Source organism: Amphiura filiformis, chromosome 5 (genome assembly GCF_039555335.1).
Source record: "Amphiura filiformis chromosome 5, Afil_fr2py, whole genome shotgun sequence".
Taxonomy (NCBI): Eukaryota; Metazoa; Echinodermata; class Ophiuroidea; order Amphilepidida; family Amphiuridae; genus Amphiura; species Amphiura filiformis.
Window position 1 is genome coordinate 48280623 of NC_092632.1, and position 17272 is coordinate 48297894.

Sequence of the window (17272 nt, forward strand, 5' to 3'; positions counted from 1 at the left end):
TCATACCTCGAGTTCATGACCAAGCTTCAAATGATGTAAATACTAGTATTTGAATATTACAAGAGAAGTAATATTTGAATGGTTTGTTTTTGCAGCATGGAAGGAAGAAGACTGTAGAAGAGAAAGACGACAAGAGCAAAAATGAGGAGAAGAAAACACCAAAATCAAAAGCAAAATCAAAAGAAAAGGACAACAAAGAGGACAAAAGTAAAGATGAGAAAGTGAAAGAAAAGAGCAAAGCCAAAGATGAAGTGGGTAAAATAGACAGAACACCAAAAGGCAAAAGAAAGAGAGAGGACAAGACCAAAGAAAAAACAAAAGATGAGGAGGACAAAAGCAAAGATGAGGCAAAAGACGAGAGCAAGGAGAAGAAGGAAGTAGAAGTTGAAAAACCAAAAGAAGCAAAGGAGGATAAGAAACCCAAGAATAGGAGGAAAAGTACTCCAGAAAAATCAGCATCAAAGAGAAGTCCAGCTCACAGCAGAGATAATGACAAGGCATCCACCAGCGATGAAACCAGCATAAAGTAAGGGTTCTGAAGAATATGTGTCATTTTGAAATGCATTGTATTATACATGTATTTAATAAATTAAATTTAACCTTTGTTCCTGGTACAGATGATATATGTGTAGCTTGGACCCAATTTTTCATATAGACAAGCAAGGCATACAGAATCAGGATTCAAAAATTCATTAATGCAGGATATTTAAAGATGCATATTTACATACCAAGTAAAATTTTTTCATTAGGTTTGGATTTGAAAGATTTACAACCGAGACGACCCTAGTTATGAAATTCTAGCATGTTAAAGATATTTAAGTTAATTATTGGGATAATGCTGTTTTGGGTCATTGAAAAGAATGTACTACATCTACATGTAGTAATTAATCTTGAAAACCAACATTCTTCTTGTTTGCAGCGATCATGAAGAGTATGACGCATATTTACATACCAAGAAATTTTGTTCATTAGGTTTGGATTTGATAGATTGACAACCGAGACGACCCTGGTTATAGAATTCTAGCATGTTAAAGATATTTCAGTTTTATTATTGGGATAATGCTGTTTTGTGTCATTGAAAAGAATGTACTACTTGTAGTAATTATTAATTTTGAAAACCAACATTCTTCTTGTTTGCAGAGATCGTGAAGAGTATGACTCAGAATATTATATAGGTGAGAGGATTCTGGCCAAGTACGGACGAGGCAGAAATCAGAAAGAATATGAGGCCAAGGTGAGTTAACTGTCGACATGTCACTAACAAAAGCCTTTCCAGCTCTTACTTTTGTGACATTTGAAGTATCTTTGTGCCTGGGAAGAAGGGCATAGGTACACAACTGTTTTAATATTTATTTGCACTAATGATCAAAAGTAAGGGAAGGAATGATTTAATCCTTCTAAAACAATATCAGTTCTTCACCAATTGAACATGCTAGTTCTAAATTAAGTCACAAAATCATGAAAATAGAGCTAGTATCAGTTTCTGCTGCAAGGGGGTTATCGTACAAGTTTGTTGGTGAAATAATGTGGTAGAACATTGAAACTGCAAGGACAAAAGCACCTCGTTGCATTGAAACTACATGTACATTTAACAACATTCTTCTCCATGCACTCAATGTGAATTAACCCACTTTTAGAACCAGGATCTTTAATTTCCTATCAAGAATGTGAATATTTATTTGTTAATAAATGCGTATCACTTGTAGGGAGTGGAATTGTACAAAATAATGCACACATACTGAGATGTTGATGCATCTAAGGGGGAGTGCATTAGACGCATCAGCATCTCGGTGCAAGTGCATTATTGTGTACACTTTCTCGAATTGATTAACCTATTTCATATACATGAAAAAAATAATGATTTTTCTATTTTTATATCAAAATTATCACTAAAAATGTTAGAATATACTAGCAAAAGACATCAATCCACAAGAAAAAGTGAATGTGTCCGAAAGCACTGCGCGTAGAACGCAATGTGCACGCCAGTGCAATTTTACAATATATATGCACACCTCTTGCTCTGATTGATTCTCACAATCTAGGAGTGTATGAAGATCAATTAAGTGCATGCTTTGAGTTGGATCATAATGAGTGCATTAATTAAAGAATATTCTATTTGTCGTGTATTCTAGGTACTGGACATAGAAAAGAATGAAGAGGGCACTTATATCTACAGCATTCATTACATTGGATGGAATGTGAGACACGATGAGGCTGTTACTGTGGATAGAATAGTTAGAACCATGGATCCAAACAAACCAGTTAGAGTTTCTAAAGAAGTGGAGAAAGTCAAGGGTGTTGATGACACATTGGCAAAAGAAAAGGAGAAGAAAGAGAAAGAAGAAGAAAAGAGGAAAGAAAAAGAAAGGAAGGAACAAGAAAAGGAAAGAGAGCGTAAGGTAAAAGAAGAAGAAAAGAGGCGAGAAAAGGAAGCGGAAGAATTACGGAAAAGAGAGGAAGAAAAGAGAAAACAAAAAGAACTGGAGGAAGCAGAGAAGAGGAGAATAGAAGCTGAAAAGAAAAGAATAGAAGCTGAGAAGAAGAAACAAAAAGAAGAGGAACAAAAGAGGAAACAAAAAGAAAAGGAAGAAGAACAAAAGAGAAAACAAAAAAGAAAAGGAAGAGGAGCAAAAGAGGAAACAAAAAGAAAAGGAAGAGGAACAAAAGAGGAAACAAAAAGAAAAAGAAGAGGCCGAAAAGAAGAGACTGAAGGAAGAAGAACGTAAGAAAAAGGAAGAAGAGCGCAGGAAACTAAAGGAAAAGGAGGAAGCTGAAAAAAGGGAAGAGGAAGAAAGAATAAAGCAAGAGGAAGAAGCTGCTGCCGCTGCCAAAGCCAAGGAAGAAGAGAAAAATGCTGAGAAGGAGAAAAGAAAAGGCAAACGTGGAAGGCCACCTCTAACACCTAAAACACCCGGGACACCAAGCTCACCGAGAGGCTCGTCAAAAGAACGAGCAGAGAAGAAAGAAGACAAGGAGAAAGACAACAGCAGGGCTTCCCCATCACTCTCTTACCCAACTCGTGCATTGAGATCAGACAGAAAGTCGCTTACAGATTCACCATTTGCAAGTGGCTTAGAATGTGAGTATACCTGTGTTTTGCCAAAATGTTTCGTTGTACATATTCTGTGAGTGTGTTGTGATTTGAATATAATCTGTGTAGAGTACAAGTAAAGATATTAAGTAAAGACTATTTTACTTCAGAAGTCAAATAATATTGTTGAACTTGCATAGTACCTGAGTGATTTGAGGAAATACTAGTGGCTACATCAACTTTCTAAAATTTTACAAAATAAGGGAAACGGCACACAATTCGGTTGTGAGGATGAAATACCAATGTTTTGTGTCTTTTTCATTGTCGTGCTATGATTTTGTCCATACTCATTTGTTACAATCCATGTTGATGTTAGGGATGGTTCAGAAAGATTTAATGATAGGGTTTTAGGGTAGGGCTTACGGGCAAATGGATTGAAGTAGGAAATGATGAGGTAGGTTGGAGTGTTTTGTTTGATGTTGTAAGATGGACATGACAAATATACATGCTCTTGTGTTATAGGTAGGAATTAATTCCTTGTGTTTGGATCAAGAGTTAAATCAAAATCATGATTTATACCAACACAGATGAACTTTCATGAATAATTATCTAATGTGTTATATCAGGCGATGGAAACACAGCTGGGTCTGATAACAAAACTTTTATTCTAATTCTGAAACAGATCACCAGTAAATCATGTTTGCATGTAGTTTATATCAATTCCAGCTTTATGGCTATTTTGATCAAGTTCAACCTGTCACCTCTGTGCATGAAATTGCCGAAATCCAGTCGAGTCCTTCACACACGGATGTAAAATATCGCCCTGCATCAACGTACAAGTCACTGTGCGCAAACCATGTTGCAGTTCAATACGCACCCAGCTGTGCTCAGTCTCATATAACACGGGCAAGAACCAATGAAATTGAAGGGAAAAATACCAACTGTTTAAGAATGCTTTATACTAGGTATAGGTAATATGATAAGTACACTAAATGATTTCACTCTGCCTTTATTTTGCTTACAGCCAAGTTTAGACCAAGACGCATGTCTGGACATTCAGATGCGATATCAAAAGTGGAAGATGACGGTAAGTAAAACTGACTGACTGACAATTCTTGTTTCACATGAATTTGGAGAAGGAAATATTTACAGCATAAAAAAAAAAAAAAAAAAAAAATGTTTGCTTGCCCTCTAGTGGGATTTTTGGGGTGGGTTGGTCGTTCGGAAAAATAGTGTTTTTTTTAAATGCCTCACTACTGTATAGGCCTGTAGGCAATGAACATTGGCCATGTGGAAAGATATATAATACTTCACTTCAGACCTTCAATACGCAAGATACACCATAACAATGGATTCAAATAAACGACTGGCACTGCATACCTGCAAGCATAAGATGCCATGTTTATTAGAAACATTGATGTAGGAAAGCTCAGGAATGGACAGTTTTAAATGTTATAATGAGTTTACAGTAATGATTTTCTTTGAAAAATGTTGTTGGCCAAATTAAGCTTTGAAATGTAAATTAGACACAGAAAAAGTAATAAAAAACCATTAAAATTATAAACTACAAAAAAAATTAAAAGGGCCAACCCTGATTTTGGCCAAGTCATTTTTGGAATTTTGAGAACAAAGTACAAAATATGGTTCAAGCATGCATTTAAACATATTTATTCACCAGTCTTTGCTGATAATGATACAAATGAAAGGGAATAATCCGAAATAATTTGAGTGATTATGTAACTGATGCATGCTAGAACCACATTTGTGACACGATCTGGTCCATGGGGGCCAAAGGAGGCATTTTTGAAAATTGAGTTACTGTAATTATTACATTAAACATACAATAGGCTATCATTTACTGAAAGCACCAAAGGTCTAGCATACTTGGTTCTAAAGTTACAAAGTTTTTTGATGTCTATTTTCTTATGTATTTCATTGTTTTCTACTCCATATTTTTACCTTTATCTCAGTTTCAAATATGCCGCCTTTGGCCCCTATGGACCAGATCGTGTCACATTTGTTCTTTGTTCTCAAAATTACAAAAAATTACTTAGACAATTAGCGTAACAGGCTGACGATTTAGAGTAACCTTTATTTTTGTACAGATATTAATATCAATTGACAGGCTCATTGAATCTACACTATGCAGTTAGGAAGAGTTCAATCAAGTTTAATTCTGTTACCTATTTCGGATAGTGGTCGAGGTCTATTGCTCTTTTCCCAATGCTTCAATCTAATATGGAATCTATAATAAGTTCTATAGACCTTTTGAAATTGAAGTTTATGATGACCCATTTTATGATAATATTCTGTGTCATCATGCAGCTGTTGAGTGCAGCACTTACGCACCAGTTGCGCTTTTCATAATGCTCGTTACTGGCGAGTACTTATTTGGATTTACACAAGCATAAGGATGCACAGGTACGCTTGGTGCACATGACCTAGTGTTGCAAATGTTTCCAATGTTGATTTGGAAAGGGCTATTGTCTGTTAGGATGAGATCAAAAATACATGCATTCTTTTTATTCGCTATTTCAGGTCAATGTCTAATTAGAGAATAAACAATAGAAATGCTTTTTTTTGTTATTCCTCGACCGTGTGATAGATGACAGGCAGGTTCAATATGTATATTTTTTTGTATTTTGTCTCAGCAGAATCAGAGAGCGATGAAGATTTAGAGCAAATGGTTAAAGACACCGAGTCATCACCTCAAAAGACACCAGAACTGGAAAAGAAGGATGCAAAACCAGCAGAGGAAATGAATGACATGGAAATGGAATTGGAAGCGCCTATATTGGAAAAGATCTCTGATGCATACAATGTAGATATGGGGAGTAGGGGGCAAGAAGACAAGAAAGAAGAGGAGGAGGAGGAGTCACAGGACTTGGAGAAGGAAAAGCAAACCAAGGCTTTGTCAAAGAAAGAAAAGGCAGCAGAAAAGGCAGCAGCTAAGAAAGCAGCGAAAGCCAAAAGAGAGTCACTCAAGAAAGAGACTCCTAAAAAGGAATCCAAGAAGGATTCAAAGAAAGATACGCCAAAGTCTGGGAAGAAAGATTCATCTAAGAAAAAGGACGCTTCGAAGAGGGAAAGCAAGAAAGAAACTGCAAAGAAAGCAGATGAAGAAACAAGTGACAAGGTTGCAGAAGAAGAAGTTGATGTGAGTAGTGAGAAGGCTGAAAGTGAAGCGAGTGAGACGGTTAGCAGATCCAAAGATGATACGCCTAGTGAACAGGACAATAAGGAGGAACCTGAAAAACAACCTGAAATTAAGGAAGAAAAAGAACCAGAGCAAAAGAAAGTTGGGAAAGAAAAACAAGCGAGAGGTAGAAGTAAAGAAAGAAGAGAGTCCCTGGAGGCAAGGAGGCAGGCTGCAGCGGAAAGGAGGAGCTTGTTGGCGGTAGTTAGAAAAGAAGCCAAAAAAGAGAAAGAAGAGGCGGAAACCACGATAGAAACAAGCAATGAACCAGATACTCAGCAGGAAGATGATAAGAGTAAGAGTTCACAAGAAGCAATACCAAAATCTGAAAAGGTGGAGAAAAGAGGCAGAAAGCGAGGCTGCAGAAGGAGCACAGGGGAGAGAGGGAAAAAGGCTAAGGTGGAAGTACCGGAAGTTGACAAGACTATCGCAGAAGAGAAAATGGAGAAAGTGGAAAGTGATGTAGCAAAGGATAAACACCAAGAAGCATCAAAAGAAGTCGATGCTGAGCTACAAAGTGAAGCTCAAGAAATTGAAGATGATGAAGTTGATAAGCAGATTAAGGGTGTATCTGTAACTGCCTCAGGTGAAATCAGTGGACCATCCGCCGCTGTTGAGGACAAAGCAAGCAGCAGTAGCAGGAGTAAACCGCTGCTTACGACACCTCCAACAACTCCAGAGAACTCGCCACAGGCTCCATCATCACCTGCCAGTGAGGCTGCTGCTGATCAGACCAAGGAGCAACAAGAAGACGAGAGAGCCAGTAGCAAGAGTGACAGTGATGCTATGATTGAAGTTGGTAGTGTAAGTGAAGCCAGACAATTGCAATCAACAAGTGGGGACTCCCCACTTGATAATGCAACTACTGTGAGTAGTAGTAATAGCCTTAAGGCTAGTGAACCAAGAACTAAAGGTGACAGAATGGTGGAGCACGTTCCTCCTAAGAGACGGAGGAGACTGGTGTCAGAGGGAGAATCGGTCTCATCAAAACAGGGTCGAAAGAAGAGGAGAGGATCATCTGTTGGGGATAGGAGGCGAAGTACAAAAGAAGCAAAAGCTAATAGTAGTAGTGAATCGGATGACACAAGCAGAGAGAACAAACCAGTACAGACTAGATCAGAAAGCAGGGTATCACAACAAGAAAAGGAACAAAGAAGGAGTGCACCTATGAGACCTTGCAAATATGACTTCAGAGTGGGTAAGTAATGTTATACAAGTTATTATCTTTCTCTAGAGTAGCCAGAGTATATAACTTTTGAAATCTGCAATTTGTGCAATCTGCCGAAATCAAACCGGTGAATTTACTATCTCTAGACAGACAGACGCATTGATCGCTAAGCCACAAGAACCAAGTGAAAGGGTTGATTCCAACAAGGTGCATTTGCAAAATGATAACTTGAACATTCTAATCACCAAAAGTAATATGTAATATTTTATTTGAGTTTCTGATTGTTTCTGCACATTATGATGAGGAAAATTACTTAGTGGTGATGCCAAGGACGGGCAAAAAGATGTGTTTGCAGCAATTTTGCGCAAAATTGGCTGATTTTGCCCTCAGAAATTTGCTTGACAGTTCTAAACTTGTCCGATGGCGAACCAGCTAATTGTTTGTAACAGAAATTAGGCAAAATATTATAATAATTGAACTGCATTCTCTTGTTCTTTAATTTGTGATTTTGAGTTTTCCTAGATAGACCTATACAAAAAACAAAGTATTCACACATTTATATTTTCATAAAAGCTGTGAAAATTTGCACTTAGGTAAATAATGTTAAGTATGTGGAGTAAGGTATCTCAATGCATTAGTGGTTACCCAATATTAACCGTTAATACACAACTGATTATGTTTCGCAGACGTGAGTAAGATCAAGGATCCTGATGAAAGGATAGCAACTATCCAAAGACAGTTATCAGAGCTACGTAAGATATACATGCAACTCAAGTCAGAGGTAGCAAGCATAGACAGGAGGAGGAAGAAATTCCGCAGAAAAGAGCGAGAAGGTAAGTACATAGTACAGTAGTATATTTAAAACAACAGTCATAAGACTTGTCGTGCGTCCTGAACTCGCCACCCAAAAAAGGTGGCGATGTTACATTTTTCCAAATTTGACTCAAATTAAATGATGGTATCTCTGCCAAGCAAGAAGTTATTGTCATGCTTGCGGTCTTATTTAATTGCTAAATAAAATGCACTTTAAACCCTGTAAAAAGAAATTCTTTAGCCTTTTTAATACTGACACTCTGCTTCATAGAATGCAGAGTGTCAGCATTAAAAAGGCTAAGAATTTCTTTTTACAGGGTTTAAAGTGCATTTTATTTAGCAATTAAATGAGACCGCAAGCATGACAATAACTTTTGCTTGGCAGAGATACCATCATTTAATTTGAGTCAAATTTGGAAAAATGTAACATCGCCACCTTTTTTGGGTGGCGAGTTCAGGACGCACGCTGTGGTAGCTTGCGACCTGCATCTACAGGTCTTCTTTAGCCACTAAAGAGATTATTCCACTTGACTTGCCTTTGACTACCTGATATTGATTGGTTGCTTGCAGTCTCATTTAATTGCTAAATAAAATGCACTTTAAACCCTGTGCGACCTGCATCTACAGGTCTTCTTTAGCCACTAAAGAGATTATTCCACTTGACTTGCCTTTGACTACCTGATATTGATTGATTTTGGTCAAGTGACAAAAACTTGTTGTAAACAACTGGAAGATCATGGTGCCCCCCGGTCTCTGTTGAGGTCGCTTCCAGTTCTCCTTATTTGGATCGCTTCTCTGACCCCTCAGTAAGTACAGATTGGTTCTGCAAATCGATCGGGTGATTTTGAAAGTTGCTTAGGGTATATTGAGATCTCAAATTTGTGCTGTCAGCTGTTGTACAATTCTGTACAAGCATGCAGGTAATGTTATTTGTTGTAGAGGTGTATTGAGAAATGAGTTATTCTCTAACACTGCTCAAAAAACATAGTTGATAAAATGGCATGTGTTACAGAGATGCTGTAGTAAACAAAAAATCAGAAATTGGTGTATTTTTAGCCATCTTAATCTAGTGGACCATTAATGCTTTACAGTTATAGAGGAATATAGAGGAATTTTGTGATTGTAGCATTCTTGTGTTATGGTATGGTTTAATAGATATCTATGAAAAAAAGCCCATTTCCAAAATTTGTGTTGATTTGAACATTGAATAAATGCATGTATTACGGTGCCCTATATTCCACTATGTTGTAATATCTTTCTGTTAACAGAAAAAAAATTAAAAAAACAAATTGGACGATGTCGTTGTCAAACGACCAAATCTGCAAGAATGATTATGCACACAAACATAGATTTCTGATGGTATAAAAATATCAACTTTTTGGAGTAAATGGGGTGATGAGGCTGTGGATCACGAAAGTGCCCAGGAAACCAGCAAGTTGATGAGTATTTCATTTGTTTTCTTTGTCTTGTATTTTTTGTGTTACAGCAGCAGCAGCTGCAGCGGCAATGTCAGCAGCAATATCAACAATGGCAGCAGCACCTAGACAGAGCACAGAGAGATCTACAAATGGTGATAGCTAGCCTTGATGGATAATGTCAGCTGCTCCAACCCTGACCCACCAAATTAACGGCCTAGCTGTAAACCTGCCTACCAGCTGTAAACCCAAGATATAACACAGTGAGTGATTGATAGGATGGATGTATGCCAGCAAACAAGTCGCTGATCCTATCACTGTCTTTCAATGTATCGCTTGTACATGTGGGTAGATTTCAGTTGTGAAATCAAAGAACATGTCGTTACTGGGCGGGGAAAACCTCATGTACTTTTGGCCCTTGAACATGGATAAAGCCTTGAAGGTGTATACTTTATATTGAACATGTTGCTTCATCCATGTTCAAGGGCCAAAATTACATGCAGGAAGCACCTCATATTTACTTTTGGCCCTTGAAAATGGATAAAGCCTTGTAGGTGGCGACTTTATATTGAATGGTTTGCTTCATCCATGTTCAAGGGCAAAAAGTACAAAATGAGGTTTTTCCCGCCCAATGACGATGTAATTTTTTTCTTCTGTGTGTGATCCACACGTGTGTAATTACTGTGACTCTAAATTATGTGTACAAAAACTTTGGCTAACATTCACAAAAGTGGAACTTATTTCAGTTTGAGACTCATTGTCAGTCTAATTGGGGTAGCTATCTATACCTGGTTAGACCAACAAAACCCTGCTTTTAGTCCAAGACTGAAGTTAGTTAAGCTTGTGTGAATACTAGCCATCATTAGTTTATTCTAGAAACAATGTAAGAGAAGTATGATCTTCTCTGGTATAAAAACAGTTGCTTTTATATAAAATGCATGCTTTTTTTTTGAAAAATTGTAAATAGTAATAGTGTATAGGACCAATCGGAAAAAATACCAAAAGCATTATTATTATTATTAAAAATGGCAGTGTACTCTACCTGGGTCAATGGCTTGACTAAATTGTACGCAATACATGTACAAATTGAAATCATATTTTAAAGGCAAACCATCAAAAGTCTCGAGTTATTTGCCTGTTGCCATTATCAATATCATGTACCATTCCATTTTTTATATAGGTGTGTTTTGAAAGTCATTATAATAGAAAAAATTGTGTATAATTGTATTTATTATGACAAGATATTGCTTCCTTGCTGAATTTGGATATGTACAAATGTTGTATTATGGAAGTATAGTGGCATGCTGAGGAAAATTATCTGAAATCTTTGGCAGCAGGAATGTTTTTTAAACCATTTTGGTCAAACCGAATTGTACATTTTTTAGCCACGCTATATTTTGGGAGTAAACGAAAGTGTCATAATGACACAAAAAATTGTATATGATCTTTTCACCTTTTTTTTATTGAGAAATTGAAAAAGGTATGCAAAACAGTATTTCTGCTTTTAGTTACAACAGTTAGATTTTGGCAAGGATTTTGGAGAGGCCTTAAAAAGGGTAGGATTATTTTGCAGTGTGCTAATGATAAGAGAGTATGGCAGGCAACCTTTTATAGAAACTGTCAGTCAAGAGTTGAATATTTATCTGAAATTCAGCAAACACAGACTTTGTGAGTGTAATGCACCATTGAATGTACACAATACATTATGTGAAGCTTGATTTAACTCAGGTTTTGTTGATGTAACAAAACCAAACCATTGATTACCTGTGGTGTATATCAACAAAGCATGTATTCAAACACCCATGATGATACTGTGTATCAGGCTACCCCTGTAATATAACCAGCCAAATTACTGTAAACTGACGTAAATGTGTGAGAGTTCACCGCGCCATAAAATTAAGACAAGATGTAAATGTCTGTGAAATATGTACATTACAATTTTGTCCCAAAACATTCCATGGCTAGTAATTCTATAGTGATACAAGTGATACTGTCAGTGCTTAGTGCAGTACATGTGCAACCATCAAGTCAATATGCAGTAATGTTTCCAATAAGCTGTGTAAGTTGCCCACACTCCTGTATCACAAATTATTTTATTCATTATGAGTAACTGTAATGAAACTAATGAAAAACGTGCATTTGGACTTTGAGTGAAAAGTTGGGCAGTTCCTAATGTGACATTTTTTTGTAGCATAATGGCTTAAAGATGTAGTTATATATGACAATTGCATATTCATTGAAGCATGTCAAAGGCAATTTACAATATATCTCATTAACTGATTTTATCATTGCAAAAAAAGTGGCAAAGCACAAAGAAATGAATAAGTAATGGCTAAAATGGTTCATCCAAACAACTTCAAGCAGAAAAGAACTTGGACCACCTAACAGAGTAAGAACGTCATTGTTACTATTAAGGTGAATTGAAACTTCAGTGTTGTTTTGTTAGGTGACTTCAAGCTGATTGTTTTTATTGTGTAATCAACAATAAGAGCCATTACTAGTAAATGTAGTCGGCACCATGTGATGTGCAGACAGGGAGTGACAAACAAATTTTGTTAATGGGTTTTCAAGGTGTTCAGGTGGTCTGCAGCATAGAATGACTTTCAGCAATGAAGGTCACACATCCTCTTATCACATTGAACATTAACATGACTCATTTTTATTATCAAAGATAACACTATTTGGCATGTACAGCTCATTATTGATCCATTGCAATGGTTTTTAAAAACAATTCAAAATTGAGATGCAAATTACTTCAGAACTCAATTTTTGCTCGTAAATTTGACAGTAGATTTATCAGAGCCGATATTTGTATGAAAGTTTGTGTGTTCCTGTTGAATCTCTACTTGTAAAAGATTGTTATGTAACTAATTAGAAAGGAAAATATACGATGGTGTACTTTTGATATTCCACTGAATTTCTGAGAACAATTTCTGTGCAAGATACATTTGATTATTATTAAATTATTGAATTATCATATTTAATATTGAAATTGAAATATTTGCCTTAAATTCTGTGGTCATTATTATTAATGGGAGGGAAATTGAATTGTATGATTGCAAAGAATTTAGCCAGTATGCCAAAGTACCGAAAGTGCATTTATGATAGATGTGAATTTTTGAAGGAAAGAAATGGGATTTTATAATGATTGATGTGATTTTATATATGATAAGGTTTCTGTTAGCATTCCCTTAGGAGGTGGCTAACAAATTTGGTGTAAATTTACCTGTTTTTAAAAGGTATGCAATAAAACACCACTTTTAATGCAAAAGCTAGGAATTTGTTGTATAATACTATTATAATATTATTAATTACAAGATGGAATCCAAAAATGACCATCATAGTTTGTGCCAAAGGTGTATGGAGGAATAATTTGTTTTTGATGGTGTAGCTGAACCACAGAAATTGAGGTAATGGCTAATTAAGTGTAACAATAAAATGTAGTTTTAGTGTTTGTTTCCAACCATGTACCGTCCATATTCAACCTTATTAGTGCACTGGCATCTAAGTATGTATTTTCAAAGGGCTTGCCAATGTTGATTTAACCCCATGGGCTCTACTGCTTTTCTTATTGGTTAATTACATGATATAATCATATGAGTAACCAATCAAAATAGAGCTTTTAGATCTCTTTAGTTTTTTAAGCTTCCCCTTTACTGGCCATTCTTACCATATCTCTGATTGGCTCATTGCAATGACGTATCTCTTTGGTAACCAATCAAAATAGCTCTTAGAGGCTGACCAATTAGCAGGTAGTATTCATGTGGGTGAAGAAACCTATGTAAACAATTTTGACGAAAATTTAATGCAATGTTCTTGTAGCCTGTAAGAAAGTGATCCATGATGACACCGGTCCAAAATAGAAAATTCTACTGAGGGTACTTATAAGAGAATGAGCACTAATTAGGTGAATTGTGTTGATTAGTACGAATAGAGGCACAGTCCATGCAATTACGTAACATGCTTTAAATTATACACACAAAATGTTAGGAAGAGCTATGTATTTTAAATGATGGAATTGTTGTGTAATATGGGTATTACTAAAGTTAATTTTTAATTTCTTCTGTGGTCTCTGTTTTGTGCCAAGCGTAAACACAGACCTAGTAAGTGATAAACAATCATGCTGATTGGTCGTCAGTGCGTAAAACGGGGGAGACCTCGCCACTTCTACGCGATCGCCAATCGCGTCCAGTGCGTACCTGGACCACAGAAGTAATAAAAAATTACAGGTGCTTATCTTACTTGCACATTTGAATATAAATGAATCAAATGTCATTCATAAGTTATATTCATGACACACTTCATATGACATGTGTCCAAACTATACTGGTTCCAATGCTCAGATGTGAACATAACTAATAATAGTGTTAGTTTAACTATACCTCATCGTTAGTGTAACTATACCTCAGTGTAAACTCATTATGCACACACACACACACACACACCCCAATTGGTATTCATTCAACCAGTATGGCAGAAGGATCTTCTTATGAGATGCTGAAAACCAAGTGATGTATAATAAGGCTCATTGGTGCTCTTGATTATCCATGAGTGTAGTTGACTAGCGGCACTGTATTTCCTGTGTTTTATTTGTTTATTGAAGGCCTACAAATGAAAACTTCACAACTATTATAGCGATTCAAGTTATTGCAAAGTATATGATATTTAATGTCGAGAATTTGTACAGCCTTGTTTACTAAAGTGTATCCCCCAAACAAATTATCTGTGTTAAAAATCACAATGTTTATGGCATAATTGACAAATGTGACCTGCTACCACAAAATGAGCGCTAAGTCGCTAGTAGTTTTGAGACGTCCTGGCTGCTGAGTTGATGTTCTTCTGTTTTGTTTGCCATGCACCTGTACAAGCCAGTAGTATTCCTTTGTGAAGGGCCCATTATGCCTCCCTTCACAAAGTACATACAGACAAACTGTTGCTTAAACGGGTGCGTGTCAGAACTAAGAACCCTTATGAAGCAGCCATGATGTCTCAAAACTACCAACTTGTGAACGTTTTGTGATAGCAGATCACAATTGACATTGAAATACATGTAGCAATAGGTGAAATAATTCATTGTTGACATTTATTTTGGTTTCATGGATGGATATTTTTTGTTTCAATTAATATTGTTGAAATATGACTTCAGGGGCAAAGATCGTAATCAGAAAAATAGTACTTGATATATGAACATGCCAATGAATTATAAGATCATTTAGCCGAACTGTATCCTTTGACCTCATTAATATCAACAAGATCCATCAGATTTTACAAAGCTGATTACAGGTTCATGTTTTTATGTTGCAATTTTATTGCTTTCAGCAGTTATCCCAGTTAAGTTAGATGTTTGAATGATATCAAATGTCAGTCAAACATTAAACATGCACACTACAATATTCATATTGCGGCCGCCTGTACAGGTACACCATCGCCAAGATACCTGACTGGAACACACAGAGTACCTACACAGTACCAATGCTACTACTGCACAGGACCCATTACCAGTAGGACTACACTGGTACTCGGTATTGCACAGTACCAGGCAAGTACCTTGGAAATAGAGTACCTTTGCAGGTGGCTTTAATAGGAATCTGCTGTAATGTTCATAGGTGTTCAAAGAATGGGGTATGATTCATACAAGTCAAATGTATCCTTGTATTATAATACTATAATGTGTCATTTTTGTTAGTACACTGAGTGTCACACCAAAGCAGATTTGTGCTTGAGGAAGTAATATTGCAAACCATCTCAAGATTAGTGCTTCCTTTCTGCACCCATTCTCAAAAGATTATTCAAAATAAAATGAGCGTAGTACATCTGTTTTTTATTGAGAGAATAATACACTTCAATCTTGTTAAACATTTGAGGCCGGTGCTTTTTAAAATTGACTTTTGTTTACTCTTAACCTATTTTATTGGACAAAACTTTCAAGGCTTGAATTCAAGGCTGTGTAAAATATATATTTCCAGTATTAATTCTCTCAGTATCATTGAGTAGTTGAGAGAAACTTTCATAAAATGGTCACAAAAAGCCCCTTTGCACAAAACTTGTCACAAAGCAACCTACGGTGCAAGCTTTTGACCCATTTCCGCACATCGGCATTGTCTTACATTTTTTGCCCAACTGTTTGTGCACAGGGTATGGATGGATTGCATCTTATCTCATAATTAAATTTTGTTCCGTCTCTCATTTTTGCTGTTTATAATAGATTAACATTGGTAGTAACAATTTCATTGCATCGTTAAGTAGGGCAAAGTTTGTGCTGTTTAAGTTCTGTTGTTTATTGTTTTTCTGCAACCTATTTATATTTACGTTTAAAGTTTATTTTATTTGTTGGTAAATAGTTTTGTGAGACATTTATTATACTCCTGTTTTTGTTTAAACTTGCAATCATCTTGTATGTAAATTTTTCTTTTTAATTATAGATGAAACACTTTCCATTTTATAATTTTTTGCTTTTTCTTCATATTTTTTTTCTTCATATTTTATGCCAAATACACATTGTAGATGGATACAATAGTATTCCTGCTGAAATAATGAAAATGAATCAAATTAACAATGAGAAATGTCAATCTGTTGTTTATATGTATCATGTATGAAAACAAGAAGGGAGTTTTCTTGGCTTTATGATATTAAAATAAGTCTTGCCTTTTCAAGGAAACAGCTGTCTCTTCATTTTATTTTATTTTTATCAGTGTCTGTTTTAAAGGAGTATTTCGTGATTCGGTAGATATCCACAAAAAAGCTTATGCCCATAATCTCAGTTGATTTTGAATTTGCATTTATGAGTTACACATGATTAATGTGTATTGCATAGCGCTTACAGTTGGCTAATGTGTTGTAATTTTGTTCTGTTTACAGAACATAGATACAAAGTACACAATATTTTTAAGAAGTGAATCAATCTGTAAGAAATTTTTTGCTAACAAATGTGTAGCCAGAAGTTTTTTAGAAAAGTGGGGGATGAGGCTGTGGATCACGAAATGTGTAGGATGATTGTGAAAGAATGGTATAGATCAGGGGGAATGAGTTGGCATTGCACCACAGATGTCCTAGATTTGAACCTGGCTGGTTGTAGAGCGGCTTGATGTGATTTTGGTTTCCTCAGGTATTTCCTCCTGCATCTAAAACTAGGCTTTCCTCGTTGAGTATATCAGGGGTGCGATTCTTCAGGATTTTTTGTAGCCAAAATGTATCTTGATTGTATTGAGCAGCCCGCTTTGGGGTATTTTAGCCAAATTTCATGCAGTTTTTCAGGATTATCTACTACTTTCTGGAGATTTCACAAATGTTGACGAGTAATTGTGTTAATGGTCACGGAGTAACGGATAAATGCCAACAAAATTCCAAGCACTCAACCCATGGTGTAGACCAGGTGGTATATTTTATGTCAAGACATTATTTTTACCAAGATATTTTGTTTGAAAAAATCACAATCATGAATGTTCAAGAATATTGCATTGAGCTATCCCAGTTGAAACCCATACACCCTCTATGGAAGACTTGGCTGTAATCTTTCACACGGTGAGTGTGAATTTCAAATTGATTAGGCCATTCAGGTAAGTCCCTGTGTGGAAGTTAGGTCATGGCTTCCGAAGGAGATGTTTGGATTTCAACTGGAATAGTCTGTTCCATTTGCAGTTTAGTAGTCT

At 36.1% G+C, this 17272-nt stretch overlaps 1 protein-coding gene across 1 annotated transcript in view; it reads left to right on the forward strand.

Annotated features, from left to right (window-relative positions):
• The window catches only part of LOC140153277 (uncharacterized), a 43959-nt gene extending 27678 nt beyond the window's left edge, over window positions 1-16281 (forward strand). Inside the window, 8 exon segments of the mRNA XM_072175979.1 lie at window positions 96-526; window positions 1141-1234; window positions 2133-2608; window positions 2610-3079; window positions 4056-4118; window positions 5686-7425; window positions 8082-8228; window positions 9695-16281. Of these exon segments, the coding sequence (XP_072032080.1) occupies window positions 96-526; window positions 1141-1234; window positions 2133-2608; window positions 2610-3079; window positions 4056-4118; window positions 5686-7425; window positions 8082-8228; window positions 9695-9789 (3516 nt within the window). The 3' untranslated portion in view covers window positions 9790-16281.
• The last annotated feature ends 991 nt before the right edge of the window (window positions 16282-17272 follow it).